This window comes from Manis javanica, chromosome 15 (assembly GCF_040802235.1).
Source record: "Manis javanica isolate MJ-LG chromosome 15, MJ_LKY, whole genome shotgun sequence".
Classification (NCBI taxonomy): Eukaryota; Metazoa; Chordata; class Mammalia; order Pholidota; family Manidae; genus Manis; species Manis javanica.
In genome coordinates this window covers 66,570,756-66,588,808 of record NC_133170.1, presented here as the reverse complement: position 1 = coordinate 66,588,808, position 18,053 = coordinate 66,570,756, and the positions used below count along the sequence as shown (strand labels likewise).

Genomic DNA, 18,053 nt, shown 5'->3' with positions numbered 1-18,053 from the left:
AAGAGACAAGACCATCAAGCTGGGCACCTGCGTGGGGTACCCTGTGGCTGCCTGACCCTCGGGCCTCTGTAGGGACTCCAGGGCCATGCCCTGTTTTTCTGCCTTGGGCTGATACACCACTAAGCATGTCATGATATGGCTGCCCCTGGGGGCTGTGCACAGCGAGGCTGCAGGCTGGGTGGGGCCCATGCCCAGGGTTCTTCATGGCTGGGGGTTGGACTCGGGGGTTGGGGTGCTGGGTCTGACGGGACCATCCTGGGCAGATCCCCCCAGGCCTCTGGAGAAAGCTGTCTGAGCTGGAGGGTCCCTGTGCCCACCTCCTTGGAATCTATGCAGTCTGTCTTCAGGGTCTATCCTGCTGGGGAGGAGGCAGCAGAGGCCTTGATGGAGATACTTTCCTCTGTGGTAATCCGAGCCATAGGACATAAGAAAAACGAATTTTTTTCCAGGCTATATTGATACTTTTGCATCCGTCCTAATGCTGAGGAAAACATTTTGCGTGTTCTTTGATAAGATATGATTTCAAAGTGCTAACAGCTCTGTGCGGTAAAACAAAACAATCCTTCAAAATACGGGTAGAAAGAATAAAGCAATCACAGCACTGCAGCCTCACCCCCTTTTTGTCATTTCCCCCAAGTCCCCATAAAAATCAAGTTTATTGAGTGTCCCGGCCCGCGGGACGAACGTGGAGTGTGCCGGAGACGCCTGCAGAAATGAAACAAGCAAGGGACACAAAGAACGACCAGCAAGACAGGATGTCTGATCAAGCTGGCACAGTTTGTTTGTAGGCTTAACTTATACAGGTCAGCAAGGAAGGGGTGGGTCAAAAGGCAATTGGACCTTAGGTGACGCTGGCGGGAAGGTGTAAAGGGGTGACTGGGCTTTGGTTGGCGCCAGCGGGAGCAGAGAACCCGGAAGAGACGCAGGGAGTTCGCCATTTTGTGGGTGGAGGCTCTTTGGTCTCCGGCATCTCCTCCCTTTCTGTTCTTTTAGGAGGGGTTGAAGCACTACTTAGGGTGCTTTGAGCCACTTATCTTCTGGGTAGACGGTGCCTGTCTTAGGTTTAGAGGTCTTATACCTGGCCTCTGTTTCCAGGAGCTTGCCTCCTTTCGGAGTCGGCCTGGCATATTCAGGGAAGCTTGCCCCAATACTGGATCGGCCTATACATATAGGAGCTTGCCCCAGTATTAGATCGGCCCCTTTTAACTAGAGGTCTTATATCTGTTCTTGCAGGTATATCCTCTTAATTACCCGTCATTGACTACCCGTCTTAGTTGCCCAGGAACATTGTCAAGGAACAGGACGAGAAAACCTTGACGTGGCTCTTTTTATTTCCAAGTTACTGCTGGGTCTCTCTTGGCACAAGGCTCTATGTAAGGATCTACACTTCGATCAGCTAATGCAAGGCGATGATAATTAACTTGGATGGGCTTTGCTATGAGGGAGTCGATCTGTTTTTTAATTAACTGGGTGAGTCTTTTAAAAGCCCAGGGGCCAAAGGAAAGTACTAGTATTAATCCCAGGAACGGGCCTAAGATGGGGAGAAGGTAGGGGAGGAGCCCATTTAGTTCCGTCCAGAGAGGGTTGTCACGGAGTTCTTTCCGTCTTCTTTCGAGATCATCTTGAAGGGTCTTTATCTTGTCTCGGACAACGCCTGACTTGTTGGCATAGAAACAGCACTTTTCCTGTAAAGCTAAACACATGCCTCCCTGTTCTGCTGTGAGGAGGTCTAAGCCTCTACAGTTTTGCAAAACTACTTCTGCTAGAGAGTCTATTTGGTCTTGGAGATCATTAATTGTTCCTGAGAGGGCTTGGACGTCGTTGATTAGTTGATGGGACAACTTATGGTAGGAATGTACAGCTATTTCTGCTCCTGCCGTTCCTGTGGCTACTGCGGTAGTAATCCCGAGGCCTACTAGGAGTGGGATAAGCTGGATGGCTCTTTTAGAGCGTGGATGCCCTGCTATATACTCAAGGTTGGGTATGGGGATAGGTTCTTCTCCTGGGATAATATTAATATCTGGGAGAAGACTGGCCTGCACACATAACCCAGTCCAATTTGTGGGTAGGGCAGTAAAGGCGAGGTTTCCTCCACAGACAAAGACTTGTCCAATAGTGGGGCAAATAGATGAGGAATAATTGAAAACTTGGGAGCAATCTGTAAAAGAGGCAAATCCTACGTTTACGTCATTACTATTATTCTGGGGCTGCTTTTGTATGCATACGGATGAGTTAAATCCTATAGGCTGTACTCTAAAGGGTGAGTTAAGAGTACAATTCTGTTCTGGCAGTATATTAGTAGCGTTAGTGGGAATTGCGAGGGGCATAGGTGTACCAAGGGTCATGCATAGCCAGCAATTTTCACCAAGGCTGGGGTTAGTAGCGTTTAGTGCGCTATGGGTGGCTTTTAGGTTATCAGCAGTCTGGGTGTCAAGATCTATGCCATGAGACTTGGGCAAGGCTAGAGGGTGATACTCTAAGGGAGGTTATATTTCTTTGATAATTTCTTCAATTTTCTCTTGAACTTGGGCTTCTCTCACTTTGTCTGTTGGTCCACCACCATCAGATATGTGGATCGGGGCTTGCGGTGGCCAGCAAATCGCCTTGCCAATTTGGCCATGACAGGAGGCTTGTGCATATTTAGAATGTCCTCGGGGATTGCTATAATCATACTCGCCTCCAAAGGAACCAGTATAACCATTTTGTAAGATGGCTGTTAGATATTTTTTGCCATCGGCACCGGTGCACTGTTGGACAGCGCGGTAACAGGTAGAGTGTAATTCAGTGGCTTTTTGGCAGGGGTTGGGACAAGGCCCTGGTTTGCCATTAATTGTAGGTATAATTTTGGGCTTTCTTACACATTTCCAAGATTGGGGCTGCCAACCTCTTCCGGATGAAAATCCGCCTGCAGAGATATCTGCTGTGAGGTATGCTATTTTGTCTTGGCAGTCTACAGGTCCTCTGGTAGTAAGCTGAGGTCCAGCTATTGGTTTTTCCCCTTGAGATGTTATTTGTGTATGTCCTCTCAGGCTAGGTTCTAAATCCATCACTCCTCCCTTACAATCACAAGGGCTTCCATACAACTGAATGAGGAGTTCTTCCTTATTTGGAGGGGGTCCAAATCCTCCTAGGACAACAGTGACTATTACAGTAGCGATAAGGGAATGGATAGTAGACATGATGATGTTTTAGGGTTCAATGAAAATAGGCAAGATCACTGGTAGTGGGCCTACAACTGTGCTAACAAAGGTCAGGTGGGCTTACCTTGTCCAATGATGATGAATATTTGTCTTCTCCCTGGAAGGCAAGGACAAACTGTTCTCAGGGAGGATTCTCCTCCCTGGAATGTATTGGGTTATTATTAATGTGTTTTGAAGGGGTATTAATGGGTTTGACAAGGCGCTCAGGTAACCATCGAGGTCCATTTCCCTGTGTATCATATACACAGGCGTGGCCTCTACCCCAGAAAGAACTGAGTCGGGACCATGCCATTTGTAGGTTAGAGGATCTTTCCCTAAGACTTCTGCAAATTGGTTTTTTGTCTCTTGGTGCCACAACCTGTCGACAGCAGACTTGTTGCGGTTGTCTATTTGTAAAAAGTTAAGCGTGAATAGTGCATGATTAAGGAGATATTTTGGGGAGCCTTTTATAGGGTAAACAGTGTTGGTCTTAAGCTTATTAATTGTATTCTTTAGTGTCTGATGGGCTCGTTCGATTATTCCTTGCCCTTGGGGGTTGTAAGGAATACCTGTGATATGCTTGATTTGGAATTGATGGCAGAAATTTTGAAATGCTTGTGAAGTGTATCCAGGCCCATTATCTGTTTTAATAGCTTACCAACAGCAATGCATTGGAGAACATGGGCTATGACACTTTTGGTGGCTTCACCACTATGGAGGGTGGCAAATATAAAACCACTGTAGGTATCAACAGTTACATGAGTGTATTTAAGAGTTCCAAATTCAGGGATATGGGTGACATCTATTTTCCAGATTTCATTAGGGAGTAGGCCTCTCGGATTAACTCCTAAATGAGGGAGGGGCAGTAAGGTTACACACCCTGGGCAGTCTTTAACAATTTGCCTAGCTTGTTCTCTGGTGAGTTTAAATAAAAGTCGGAGAGTGTGAGCATTCACGTGGTGAAGAGCATGGTATTGACTAGCTTTGGTGACTGCATCGGTTGTAATGGAATATGTGAAGCGGGTATTTTTGTCTGTGAGGGCATTGCCTTGGGAGAGGGAACTAGGAAGGTCGGTGTGGGCTCGCAGATGTCCAATATAGAAAGGGGCTTGTCTGAGTAATATAAAGGTTTGGAGTTGTTGGAAGAGGGAAACAGCGTTGGTAGAGGGTTTAATATAAGGGACTGTTTCTAGAATAGGAACTGAGTATGCTATGTAGGCACTGTCGGTATACAGATTAAAAGTGATTGGGCTCAACATTTTAAAAACTTCTAAGATAGCAAATAGTTCTACAAGTTGGGCTGATTTAAAGGGTGACTGAATACTGAAACTTTGTGAGTTTATAACATAGGCAGCAATACCAGAGGAGGAGCCATCAGAAAAAACTAGAGAGGCATTTTCTAATGGAGTGGATGAGGTTATTTTTGGAAAAATAAAGGGATGTAGTCGTGAGAATTGAAGGAGTTTATGTGAGGGATAGTGATTATCAGTTTTACCTTGGAAAGAGGCAAGGGATATAATCCAGTCATCTACATTATAGGACAGCAATCTGTTTGTTCTTTTGTATAAGGAATGATAAGCTGATCAGGGTCTCTGCCAAAATGCTGGCGGCTTTTTTCTCTGCCTATTTTTACAATCTTTGCAACTAGTGAGGGGTATGTGATAAGAACTTTAGGTGGGGAGGAGGGCAAATGGATCCATAACAAAGGATTGTTTTGCCATAAAACTCCAGTAGGGGTGTGTGGCGTATTGCAGATGATGAGAGCGAAGGGTCTGTCATAGGATAGGAACGTAGTTTGTTGTTGTTGTATAGCTGTTTCAACAATGTTTAAAGTTTCTTTTGCCTGGGTGGACAGTTTCCGAGGGGATGAGGGATTGGGGTCTCCTTGTAGTATATCAAAAAGAGGTTTTAACTCTCCAGTGGTTAGTTTAAGATAGGGTCTGAGCCATTTAATGTCTCCCAAGAACTTTTGGAAATCATTCAATGTTTGTAAGTGTGATGTTTTTAATTGGATCTTCTGGGTAGTGATTTTGTTTGAGGTTAATTCAAAGCCAAGATAATAATAGGGATCTGTTAATTGAATTTTATTTGGAGCAATTTGGAGACCGAAAAAGGTGAGACGGGTGGTCAATTCTTGGCTACATTTTAAGACTTCAGAGTTGGATGCTCCAGCCAGGAGGATATCATCCATATAATGAATGATATAGATGGAAGGCCACTGGGGTCTGAGGGGATCTATGGCTTGGGCTACAAATTTTTGACACAGTGTGGGGCTATTTGCCATACCTTGAGGGAGTACTTTCCACTGGTAGCGATGCATTGGCCCTTTAAAATTGGTGACGGGAATACTAAACGCGAAGCGTTCTCTATCTTGGGGATGGAGTGGAATGGTAAAGAAACAATCTTTAAGATCGATAATGATCCTGAAGTAATTAGCTGGGATGGCTATTGGAGAGGGGAGACCGGGTTGAAGGGCTCCCATCGAGAACATGGTTTTGTTGATTTCTCTGAGGTCTTGGAGGAGTCTCCATGTTCCTAATTTCTTTTTAATTACAAATATAGGAGTGTTCCAAGGAGAGGTGGTGGGTTCTAAATGTCCAGCAGCTAATTGTTCCTGTACTAACTTGTTGGCTGCTGTAAGTTTTTCTTGAGTCAAAGGCCATTGATCTACCCAGACAGGAGAGTCTGATTTCCATTTTATTTTGTCTGCATGGGGTACAGGAAAGTCAATGGCCATCACGGAAAATTTTTATTCCCTACTCCTAAACGGTCATTCTTGGGTATGACAGTAAGAGGTTCTTTTATACCTTGGCTATTTTTACCTAGGCCCTGGCCGGGCAGATAGCCTTGGTTAAGCATTTGTCGGGTGATTATATCATTCGGGCTAGCCATGACAAGTTTTAATTGTGATAAAATGTCATGTCCACATAAGTTGATGGGTAATCCAGCTACTATATAAGGTTGGACTTGTCCTGAGTTTAGGGAGCAGCTGGATACCTTGGTCGGGTATTAATATTGTGTTGGTGGCGGAACAGAGGTCCAATCTTGTGCTTCTTGGGGTAACACAGGAGGGAGAACTGATGTCTGCGCAGGGAGGACTCGCTGTTGTTGGGCTTGGGGAACGAACCTGATAGCCCCTTGGTTCGTGCTCAGTGATGGGGCCAGGGGTTGGCCCCTCTGGGAGTTTCCCTGGAGCGGTGGGAGGGATGTGCCTTCAATAGTTGTCTTAGAACGGCATTCTTTAGCCCAATGTAAACCGCACCGGCATCGAGGGCAAACAGTTTTGGGGGGGGCGCTAGGTAGGTGAGACTGGATCCCTGTCAGACACTGGCGGGCAAAGTGTCCTGGTTGCTTGCAATTAAAGCAAGTTTTTTGTTTAATTTTATCTATTTTAATGTCTTTTAGTGCCATTCCTATGGCTAATCCAATTGCATGAGAGGTACCTATGCCTGAGCAAAGTTTAATATAATCAGAGAGATTGCCTGAACGGTGAGGTCTTATGGTTGCTTGACAGGTCGGGTTAGCATTTTCATAAGGTAAGTGTTTAACAAAGGCACTTTCTGTTTCTCCTCCCCCGACTAGTCGCTCAGCAGCGTCTGTCAGGTGACTAATGAAGTCGCTGTAAGGCTCGTCAGAAACTTGGTGGATTTTTGCTAGGGAGGTAGTAGCGGAGCCTTTAGGAGGGAGGCGCCGCCAGGCTTTAAGGGCTGCGTTTTGGATTTGAGCTAAAAGGCCTGGGGGGAAGGCTGCTTGGGCTTCATTTGTTTCATAGGGGCTTCGCCCAAGCAGTTTATCTCTTGTCCATGAGCGTGAAGTTTTACTTTCACTATTGCGCTGCGCAATCTCACGGCAATTTTCTACAAAGTCAGTGCGCCATAAAACATACTCTCCTCCTGACAAGGCGGCTCGAGCTAGGGAAAGCCAGTCATTAGGAGTCAACCACCGGTCACTCAGGCTTTCAATTAAGGCTAATGTAAAAGGAGCTGTGGGGCCATAATTGGTAACAGCTGTTTTTAAGTCTTTTAAGTGTTTAAGGTTAAGGCGGTGGTATTTCTGGGTTTTAGCTGGTTTTTCTATACGATCACCAGACTCTTCATTGTCTGAGGGCTCTCCCTCAGAACTCTGCTCTTGGTTTGGAATATCTGGGTCTTGGGAGTCTGGGGCGTTCTCATCCTCGCTCTCCTCTCTGACTTGGGGGGGGGGTTTCTGGGAGGCGACCATGAGTGATTGGGAAGGCTAGGATTGGGCTTTTAGGTTTCACTTTCTTTATGGGTTTTTTGGGGAGTGAGGGAGTCTGCATGGGGTTTAATGATGTTAGTTCGGCTCAAGGGCTTTAATCTCTTTAATGAGCTGAACATGTTCACGTTTTTGTTGCAAAATGTCTTTAAGTGAAGAAACTTCTTTGGTTAGAGAAATTTTTGCTTGTCGGATGGGGTCAATTGAAAGGGGGAATTTGTGAGATGACTCTAGATCAGGGATTTGAAATATAGGGGCACATTGAGGGGAAATAGGTTTATATGGAGGGGGTCTGAAGCTTTTATTAGAGGCACTGTAAAGGGCTGGCGTCGTAAGGCGCCAGGGGTCTTCATTTGCATGATAATGGACGGCTTGTTCTTCTAAGGACTCTTCATTGTTTCGGCTTAAATGATTTGTTCGGTGTTTTAAAGACGTGAGTGAAGGATACATATTTGGGATTTTAGGAGGATCAGGTTTATCGTGAGTGTCTGGAAATTTTATATTAGGTTGAGGTTTAGGAGATTCTTTAATAGGAGCGGTGGGGTCTTCAGGGATATCTACGGATACTGAAGGACAGGCAGAGGGTGGTCGGTGAAGGGTCCCCACCAGTAAGATGGCAAACTTCCGGCTTCTTTTCGGGGTCCTCAGTTCCCGCCAGCGCCACCTGAAGCCCAATCACCTCTCGCCCCCCTCCCAATCCCAGCACCTAGCCAACAGCCACCAGCCCTGTAGAAGTAACACCACAATCACCCTATGCCCCTTCCTATATAACCCAGCACCTTTCCCTAATAAAGCGGAACTCTCCGGTGAATTGCTGCTGTGTGTCGCTCCTTTCCTTTCATTGGTGCTGAAACCAGGGAGACGGGACACCCCAACTGGGCCCCGTCTTCCCCCAACACCAGCAGCAGCTTGCCCTCGTCCTCTTTTTCCGGCGCTGGCTCATCACACTCACCACTCCTCTCTGGCCTTTAGGTAAGTTTTCCCCCCGGGGTGGGCCACTCTTCCCCGAGCTATTACAGTGCCATTGACCGTGATAGTCCGGCAAGGCCCTGACGGCTCGGGGACGAGGAGGGAACGCTCCCCGCCTCAGGCCTTCACGGCTGTGGCGGACCCTCAGGCCCCTCCTCCAAAAGCCATAAACCCCCACCTCAGCTGAAACTTTTTAAGCAAAATTTCCCCGGGGTGGGCCACTCTTCTCCGAGCTATCGCAGTGCCATTGACCGTGATCGTCCGGCAAGGCCCTGACGCTCGGGGACGAGGAGGGAACGCTCCCCGCCTCAGGCCTTCACGGCTGCAGCGGACCCTCAGGCCCCTCCTCCAAAAGCAATAAACCCCCGCCTCAGGCCTTCACAGCTGCAGCAGACTTTCAGGCCCCCCCCACCCTCCAACAGCCATAAACGAGGTGACTCCTTTGGGGATGAGAACGCTCCCTTTCCCGCCCCCTCCTCCTTCTGTTCCATCCACTGAAACCTGTTCAGTCTGCCGAAAACGCCTAGCGCTAGGTACCTCGTGACTCCGGCACTCTGCCTTCTTAGGGAAGTCTGGGTGACGACCCACACTTCCCAAGAAATTCCGACTCGTATACGAGTTTCCGCAGACAACCAAGGATCATCGGGGACGCCCTTTGTCTCCTTGTGGTCTGCCTCCAGTCCGAGGATCTCCGTTTGTCTTCCCCTGTTTGTCTCCTTCTCTGTCCTTTAGCCATGGGAGCCTCCTCATCCCTCCCTGAAAGTTCACCTCTTGAATGCCTGCTTAAGCATCTGGCTACCCTCTCCCTGACGCCTGATATAAAACCAAAACTTCTCCATAAATATTGCTCCCAAGATTGGCCGACATACCCCCTAGACAATAACAACCAATGGCCCGCAGGGGAAACTCTTGATCCTAACATCACTCGCAATCTCTTTAACTACTGCCAGCGCCTGAAAAAATGGAAGGAGATTCCCTATATCGAAGCTTTCCGCCTCCTAGCTCAAAATCCCAGCCTCTGCACCACCTGCTCCCTGCCCCAAGTTCTCCTAGCCTGCAAGCCGTCTCCCTCCCCTCCACACACTCCCAGTCCCTCTTCAATTACCTTTGACGCGGCCAACGAGCCTCCGCCATACAGACTTCCCCCTTCGGCCCCTCCCCCTCCTACAACCCCTCCACCCTCCGCCGCCACCGCTGGCTCTTTCCCCATGGCAGAAGCCTCCCGTCCTCTCCCTTCCCCTTCTTCTCCTACAACAGCCCTTCCCCCTTCCTCTATCGCTGCCGCCGCCGCCTCCACCCCCGCAGAAGCCTCCCATCCTCTCCCTTCCCCCTCCTCCACCATCTCTTCCGGCACCTCACCCCCTCCTCCTCCGTCCCCCTCACCTTCCCCCCTCCCGCAAATCGAGCCTGAGCCTTTCAGCCCCCCTCTAACTAAGTTCCAAGAGCCTCGTCCGTCTTTGCCCCCTCAGATTCAGTCCCGAGGGCCTCCCAAAATTATCACGGCTTTGCCCCCATCACCTGTTTCCCCCGCACAGACTGAGCCAGAACCCTTCAGTCCCCCTCAGACTCGGTCCCGAGGGCCTCCCAAAATTATCGCCCCGCTCCGGGAAGTAGCAGGATCCGAAGGCATCGTGCGCATTCACGTCCCTTTCTCCTTAGGAGATTTAGCCCAACTAGAGAAACGCCTAGGTTCCTTTTCCACTGACCCCACGACATACATCAGGGAGTTTCAATGGTCCCTCCAGTCTTACAGCCTCACACATCATGACATTTTCATGCTCCTAGCCAATACTCTCCTCCCTGAGGAGCGTAGACGAGCTTGGGACTTCGCCCAAACGCATGCTACCGAAACCCACAGGACTGACCCCACCTGTCCCCCTGGTCCCACTGCTGTCCCCGAACAAGACCCACACTAGGATTATAACACCGCCGTGGGTCTCCACTCTCGAGATATTTTTGCCTCCTGCTTAATAGCAGGTCTAAAAAAGGCAGCTCGTAAAGTAGTCAATTTTCAAAAGCTCCAAGACATAATTCAAAAGAGAGACGAAACCCCCTCCGAGTTCTTAGACAGACTCACTCAAGCCCTATTACAGTATACCAGCCTGGACCCAGAAACACCTGAAGGAAGACAGGTCCTTATGACATACTTCCTAGCTCAAAGCTACCCCGACATTAAAGCTAAACTCAAAAAGTTAGAACAGGGCCCCGCTACCCCACAGACTGAGATCCTAACAGTGGCCTTTAAAGTCTTCCATAACCGGGAGGAGGAGAAAGAACGCCGTAAACAAAAAGGCTGATCAGGCCAATTTCCAGATGTTGGCCCAGCTGATAAAACCACAACCTGGGCGCCCCTCTACAGACAAGCCCCCCCCAGGAGCTTGTTTCAAGTGCGGAAAAGAGGGACATTGGTCAAGGGCGTGCCCCTCCCCCAGATCTCCTACCACCCCATGCCCCAGATGCCACAAAAAGGGCCACTGGGGGTCTGATTGCCCAACCACCCGAAGGAGAGGCTGGACGAACAACCCCCATCCTAAGCCTGCCGTAGTGGGGCTGGCAGAAGAAGATTGATGGGGCCCGGGGGCTTCTCGCCTGACCATTTCCATCACCAAACAGGAGCCCAGGGTTACTTTAACAGTAGATGGTCGCCCCATCTCCCTCCTAGATACAGGAGCCACCTTCTCAGTCTTGCGAGAATACCAGGGCCCTACCATGCCAGCCATTACTCCTATAGTTGGGGTAGGAGGTAAACAGATTTTCCCATTAAAACCCCCCCCGCTTTTATGCACAATCCTAAGCAGTCCCATACCTTTCTCCCACTCCTTCCTAGTTATGCCCCAGTGTCCCATCCCTTTACTAGGACGGGACATCCTTTCCCTCCTCGTTTCCATAACTATATCCAATCCCACAGCCCCCAGTACTCCCTTTCTGATGGCCCTCATAGCCGACAACCCCCCTCTACCCAATGAAAGCTCCAGTTCCGCCCTTATACACCCTGTAAATCCCAAAGTTTGGGACATTACAAGCCCCTCCATGGCCCTATGTCCCCCTGCCTCTATCAAATTACGTGACCCCTCTCAGTATATCTGTCAGGCCCAATACCCCCTAACCACTTCAGCTCTCATAGGCCTCCAACCCATCATTCAAGATCTCTTAAACAAAAACTACCTCAGACCCACTCACTCCCCATTTAATACCCCCATATTAGCTGTTAAAAGAAACAACGGATCTTTCCGCCTTGTCCAAGACCTTCGCCTCATCAACATTGCCGTTGTCCCTATCCATCCCTTAGTTCCAAATCCATACACCCTTTTATCGCAGATCCCTGCTTCCGCATCCCACTTCTCAGTCCTAGATCTCAAGGACGCATTTTTTTCTATCCCTCTAGACCCCTCCTCCCAAGATTTTTTTGCCTTCACCTGGACGGACCCATACACCAGACATTCTGTACAACTTACTTGGACAGTTTTACCACAAGGCTTCCGAGATAGTCCCCATATTTTTGGACAAGTCCTAGCTCAAGACCTCAAACAGTTTCACCATGATCACCCCGAGTCCACTTTATTATAATATGTAGATGATCTTCTGCTCTGCAGTCCCTCGTGGGAACAGTCTCAACTTGACACTGCGTCTCTACTTAACCTTCTAGCTTCCAGAAGTTACCGCGTATCCCCCGTCAAAGCTCAAATCTCTTCCCCTTCTGTCACTTACCTTGGATTCCTTCTGTCTCAACAAAGAAAGTCCATTACCTTAGACAGAAAACGACTCCTCTCTGACCTGCCCGTTCCCAAAACCAAGACAGAAATCCTTTCCTTTCTAGGCTTGGCTGGGTATTTTAGAGTGTGGATCCCTAACTTCTCTCTGTTGGCAAGACCCCTATACGACCTCAGCAAGGGCCCCCCTGAAGAACCATTATCATCCTCACCCCGACACTCCTTCATTAAGCTCCGTTAAACCCTTGTGGAAGCCCCAGCTCTCCATCTCCCTGATTTGTTGAAACCCTTCTCATTATACATTCATGAGAGGTCCAGTCAAGATCTAGGAGTCCTAGGCCAATATTATGGCCCATCCTTTGCCCCAGTAGCTTATCTCTCCAAGCAATTATACCCCACAGTTCGGGGCTGGGCCCCCTGCCTACGGGCATTAGCCGCTGGACAGCTCTTGCAGAAAGAAGCTCATAAACTAACATTCGGAGCGCCCCTTACCATTCTGTCCCCACATCACCTAAAAGATCTCTTAACCTACAAAAGTTTACAGACTCTCCCTCCCTCCAGACTCCTGACCTTACTGTCCTCTTTCCTCCAAAATCCAAACATTTCTTTCCTCCCCTGCCCACCCCTGAATCCGGCCACTCTTCTTCCTCTGCCCTACTCTCCTCATACTCCCTTGCATGATTGCCTGGAAGCCCTTCACAACTTTCTTCCGTGCCACTCCACGATCTCCGAAGGAGCCCTCTCACACTCCGACCTCATCTGGTTTACTGATGGGTCCTCCTTTAAACATGAGGGCACCCACTACTCAGGATATGCAGTAGTCTCCCTCGAAGATGTCATTGAGGCACGAGCCCTACCCCCTGGTACAACCAATCAGCAGGCTGAACTCATTGCAGCCACCAGAGCTTGCACTCTGGCCCGGGACACGTCTCTCACATTGTACACTGACTCCAAGTACGTATTTCACATTCTCTTGTCCCACGCGGCACTATGGAAAGAACGAGGCCTCCTCACCACCAAAGGGAATTCCATAACTAATTCAGCCTTAATTACTAAACTTCTAGAGGCTTCACAACTCCCACACCGACTAGGCATAGTCCACTGCAAATCACATCAAAAAGATGACTCCCCCATTGCAAGAGGTAACAACAAAGCCGACAGAGTAGCCCGGTCAGTTGCCCTATCAGAAAACGCACCAGACAACAATCCGTCTGCCCTTGCGGTTTTAGCCTTATCACAAGACGCCCTCTGCTCTCAGGACAAAGAGTCTCTCTTCCGCCTCTTACATGACCTGTTCCATCCCAGCCCCCAATCCTTGATCCATTTTTTACAATCTTTTTTTTCTCTCTCCTTAAGACAAAACCCTACTTAACCAAATCACCTGCAAGAGCACCATCTGCCAACGCACTAACCCTAATACCCCCCTCAAAGCCCGACCCTTCCCGGCTCATCAAGCAAGGGGTAATGTCCCCGCTGCAGATTGGCAAATAGACTTCACTAACATGCCCCCTGTACGACGTACCAGATACCTACTCGTGCTAGTAGATACATTTTCAGGATGGGTCGAAGCTTTCCCCACCACTAACAAATGAGCATCTGTAGTTGCCTCTATCCTCCTCACCCAGATCTTTCCTAGGTTCGGGATGCCCACTTCCCTCCAATCAGATAACGGCCCTGAGTTCACTGCCCAAATTATCCAGAACCTCTCCAAGTCGCTCTCGCTCCCCTGGCATTTACATTGTCCTTATCGACCACAAGCTTCAGGAAAAGTAGAAAGAGCCAATAGGACTCTAAAAGACATCCTGACCAAACTATCTCTAGAACTACACCTTGACTGGGTTCGCTTACTTCTCTTAGCTCTACTCCGCATTCGAGCCCTCCCAAAGAAACCTTCCTTCTTGTTGCCCTTTGAGATCATGTACAGCCGCCCGATTCTACCCCCGGGGCTCCCTTCCCACAAAGGACCAATTCCTCCCAATATAGCCCTTCCACTACTCTCTCTCCTCTGCACTGAATTGTGGAAATATCAGGATTGGCTCCTTCCTGATCCATCCACCTCCCAAAATCCTCCTATCTTACAGCCCGGCCAACTAGTGTTTTATAAGCCACCAGAGGATCAGCCCTCTCTCACCCCGAAATGGGAAGGTCCACACCCAGTTATTCTCTGCACCCCCTCAGCCGCCAAGCTCTCACTGCCTGATAACTCTGTCACCCCTTGGATTCATATCTCCAGGTTGAAACCAAATACCCACGACCCACCTTCTCTGGACACCCAAGACCCATCAGTCACAATCCAGAGTCCTTCAGATACAGCCCAAGATGCTGTCTACTCTACCACGCCTCATCCCTCTGATCCCTTGAAGCTCCGCATCTCCCATGCACCCCCTTTGCCATCCATACCTGAATCATGACCTTTTCCTCCTTTACTGCTCTCTCGCTTTTTTCCCTCATTCCTATTGTCTTCCCTGCAGCCCCACCCTCCTTTGTATGGCGATTCAAAGTCAAGCAGACTTACACACAGCATCAAACAAAAGTTACTGCCCTCATTGCCACATCAGACTGCCCTCTGAAAGGCTGCTCTGAGCCTTTGTACCTCCACTTTCCTCCCTCCACCGAAGTATTCATTTACAGCTACCTTTATTCTCCCTACCTCTGCTTCCTCTATGACCAAAGACAAGCCTATTGCAGGCGATGGCAAGACACCTACGGGGGATGCCCCTACTGGTCTTGCACCATTCACTACATGGGTGACTTCTAGTACCCACAGTATTACTCCTCCAACCGTTTCATGAAATATCCCAACGGCTCATTCTCCTTATCAATCCCAGATCCCTGGGACTCTCGATGGGCTGCCAGAGTCACAGCCTCAGTTTACTACGGGGGGTCCTCGACCCCCCACGGTACCCTTCATATCTCTCGAGAGTATGTTCCCTCTCGCTCCCAGATCTCTCAAGTTGCATCAGATATCAGACATTCCGAGAAAGTCATTATCCAAACTCTTGATGGCACCTCTTCATCTTCTTATTCCTCCTACTCTTGGTTACAGCTCATTCAAGACACCACCATCTTTCTCAACCACACCCTCAACACCGCCAATTGTTTCTTGTGTGCATCACTACAGCGCCCACTGCTGGCCGCCATGCCCCTCAATATTTCCAACTACTCTTTCCATGCAGAAGGACAACCCCTCTGTCCCCTGGCAGACATACCCCTATGGGAACCAGAATATGCAAATAATTTCACCATCCACCACTGTGTAGGCCCAACTCCACCCCCCTCCAGTGCACTTCACTGCCTCTCTATCTACACCCCTACCTCCGGCTCTAAGACTTTTACACAACCGGGACACTTCTTTTGGTGTAATGGCAGTCTTTTCAACTCACTACCTCTCAACTCCGATACACCCTGCATTCTTGTCACCCTAATCCCACAGCTTACACTTTACAGCATGGCAGAATTCCTTGAGCTCCAACCTCCCTTGCACTCGCACACAAAAAGGGCTGCTTTTCTTCCCATCATGGTCGGTATCTCTTTAATCACCTCAGCCATTGGGGTGGGGTTTTCGGGAGGAGCCTTGGGTCACTCTCTATGGGCAGTTAAGAGATCTCGACGCCAAACTTGAGGGAGCCCTGACATCCACTGCCGATTCCCTAGCCTCTCTCCAAAGACAGGTCACTTCGCTAGCTAAAGTCACCCTTCAAAACCAGCGGGCCCTAGATCTGCTTATAGCCGAGAAGGGCGGCACCTGCGTCTTCCTCCAGGAAGAGTGCTGCTATTACATCAACAAATCCGGCATTGTAGAAACTGACATCACCAAACTCACCGACCTTGCCTCCAGCCTCCACTCTGCTTCCAATTCCAACCCATTCTCTTCAATACTAACAAACCCCCTCCTCACCTGGCTCTGGCCCATTGCAGGCCCCATAATAGTCATTCTTCTCGTCTGTCTCTTCTTACCCTGTATAATAAAGTTCATCAAATCCCAAGTCGGAAAAATCTCTAATCAAGCTTTCAACCAGCTTTTACTCAGGAACTATCAGCTTCTGGCCACAGAAGATCCCTCACCCTCATGTGACCTCCTCACCACATGCTGAGATGGACCCCTCTCTCCGCTGGAAACTGTTCCTGGAAACAATGGCCGCAGACGCCTGGCTCCTGACACCCATATCCTCTTGGCACCATTGGAATCAACAGGTCCTCAACCTATGGTTACAGGGAACCTTCATTGATTTCCAACCTGAAGAAGTCCACATCTACTCATCCTTACTGTGGGGAGTCCTATCAACCCTTTCCTCCCAATCCTCAAACCCTCACTCCCTTCTCCGCCCCTGTTCAGAAAGAAGCAGTCAGAGAGAAAGCAACGTCCACAAACCCATAGAGGAGAAAGGGGGGAATGAAGGGTCCCCACCAGTAAGATGGCAAACTTCCGGCTTCTTTTCGGGGTCCTCGGTTCCCGCCGGCGCCACCTGAAGCCCAATCACCTCTTGCCCCCCTCCCAATCCCAGCACCTAGCCAACAGCCACCAGCCCCGTAGAAGTAACACCACAATCACCCTATGCCCCTTCCTATATAACCCAGCATCTTTCCCTAATAAAGCGGAACTCTCCGGTGAATTGCTGCTGTGTGTCGCTCCTTTCCTTTCAGTCGGGAGTTTTCTTTAAGGGCTATTTCTCCTGTTTTAATTATATCTTTAATGTCAGGATCTTGAGAATGAACCCAAGTATGTCGTGAATAAGGTTCCAGTAAGAAAATGCTGAAACAGGGACTTTTTCAGGGCCAAAGGTCTGATAAAAGTCTTGGAGGGCATCACCAACTCTTTTCCAACATTTATGATTGATAGTGCCTTCGAGGGGAAACCAGGAGCAAGTCTCATGAATAAAGGAAAAAAATGGTCTAAGATCTTTTCTTTTAACCCTTACTCCTCGTGTCCTGAGGGACTCCTTGAGTCCGCTAAGAAATACCTCGTGGGAGTTCAGTGAGTTGCCCATTAGGACGGCTGGGATTTCAACTCTATGTAACTTGGAATTATACTAATGCAGCCGAAACCACGCCAATGTTCTGAACTACTGGAGGCACTCTCATCAGCTCAGGCGAGCCCTTGCTTACGTAGGACGGTCGGCAAGTATAATCCGCTTGCTTGGACCCGCTAGGGCAGGGACTCTGTAGTCAGAGTCCCTTGTGCAGGCCCTAGAGGTGAACGACTATTAGCCCAAAGTAAGCACAAGGTTTTCAGAGAGGAACAACCAGAGGACAAAACAAGGAATAAATCGCGGCAGCAAACTAGAGGGAGGGGATCAGTGAGAACTCACAAGAGGTATTTAAGATGCTTGCTTGGGTGATGCGTCTACTCACCTCTCCAGGATCTGTATTACGGACGGGTGATCCGCAGTGATCCTCAACGCAGAGTCGACATCAGGTGAATACCCGTGTGATGACTCAAAAGAATGCCTGGCCAGGGCTTCCGAGCAGACGTTTCGGCAGGAGTCCCAGGGCCCCACGTTGGGCGCCAGTTGTCCCGGCCCGCGGGACGAACGTGGAGTGTGCCGGAGACGCCTGCAGAAATGAAACAAGCAAGGGACACAAAGAACGACCAGCAAGACAGGATGTCTGATCAAGCTGGCACAGTTTATTGTTTGTAGGCTTAATTTATACAGGTCAGCAAGGAAGGGGTGGGTCAAAAGGCAATTGGACCTTAGGTGACGCTGACGGGAAGGTGTAAAGGGGTAATTGGGCTTTGGTTGGCGCTGGCGGGAGCAGAGAACCCGGAAGAGAATCAGGGAGTTCGCCATTTTGTGGGTGGAGAATCTTTGGTCTCCGGCAATTGAGGGGCTTGTGTAGACGCCAAAACCTGTAGGCTTGCTTTTGCACAGTGCCTGAATTCAGTCTAGGGTTGGGGAACTCCAACTTCTAAAGCGGACGCGAACTCCTGCTTTCCTAGCTACTTAAGGCACAGAGGGCG

The 18,053-nt window shown here is 49.2% G+C and overlaps 1 protein-coding gene across 5 annotated transcripts in view; it reads right to left on the bottom strand.

Annotated features, from left to right (window-relative positions):
* LOC140846538 (uncharacterized) overlaps window positions 1-17,883 on the bottom strand; it is a 28,005-nt gene extending 10,122 nt beyond the window's left edge. For 3 of the 5 annotated variants that reach the window (XM_073223284.1, XM_073223286.1, XM_073223287.1), the window contains exons 1-2: window positions 17,447-17,883; window positions 3,265-3,297 (exon numbers count right to left, since the gene is read on the bottom strand). In XM_073223284.1, coding sequence (XP_073079385.1) covers window positions 3,265-3,297; window positions 17,447-17,883 — 470 coding nt within the window. Of the gene's footprint in view, window positions 1-2; window positions 401-3,264; window positions 3,298-17,446 lie in introns of those variants that run through there. The other 2 variants (XM_073223285.1, XM_073223283.1) reach the window with 2 other exon arrangements.
* Between the last annotated feature and the right edge of the window lie 170 nt (window positions 17,884-18,053).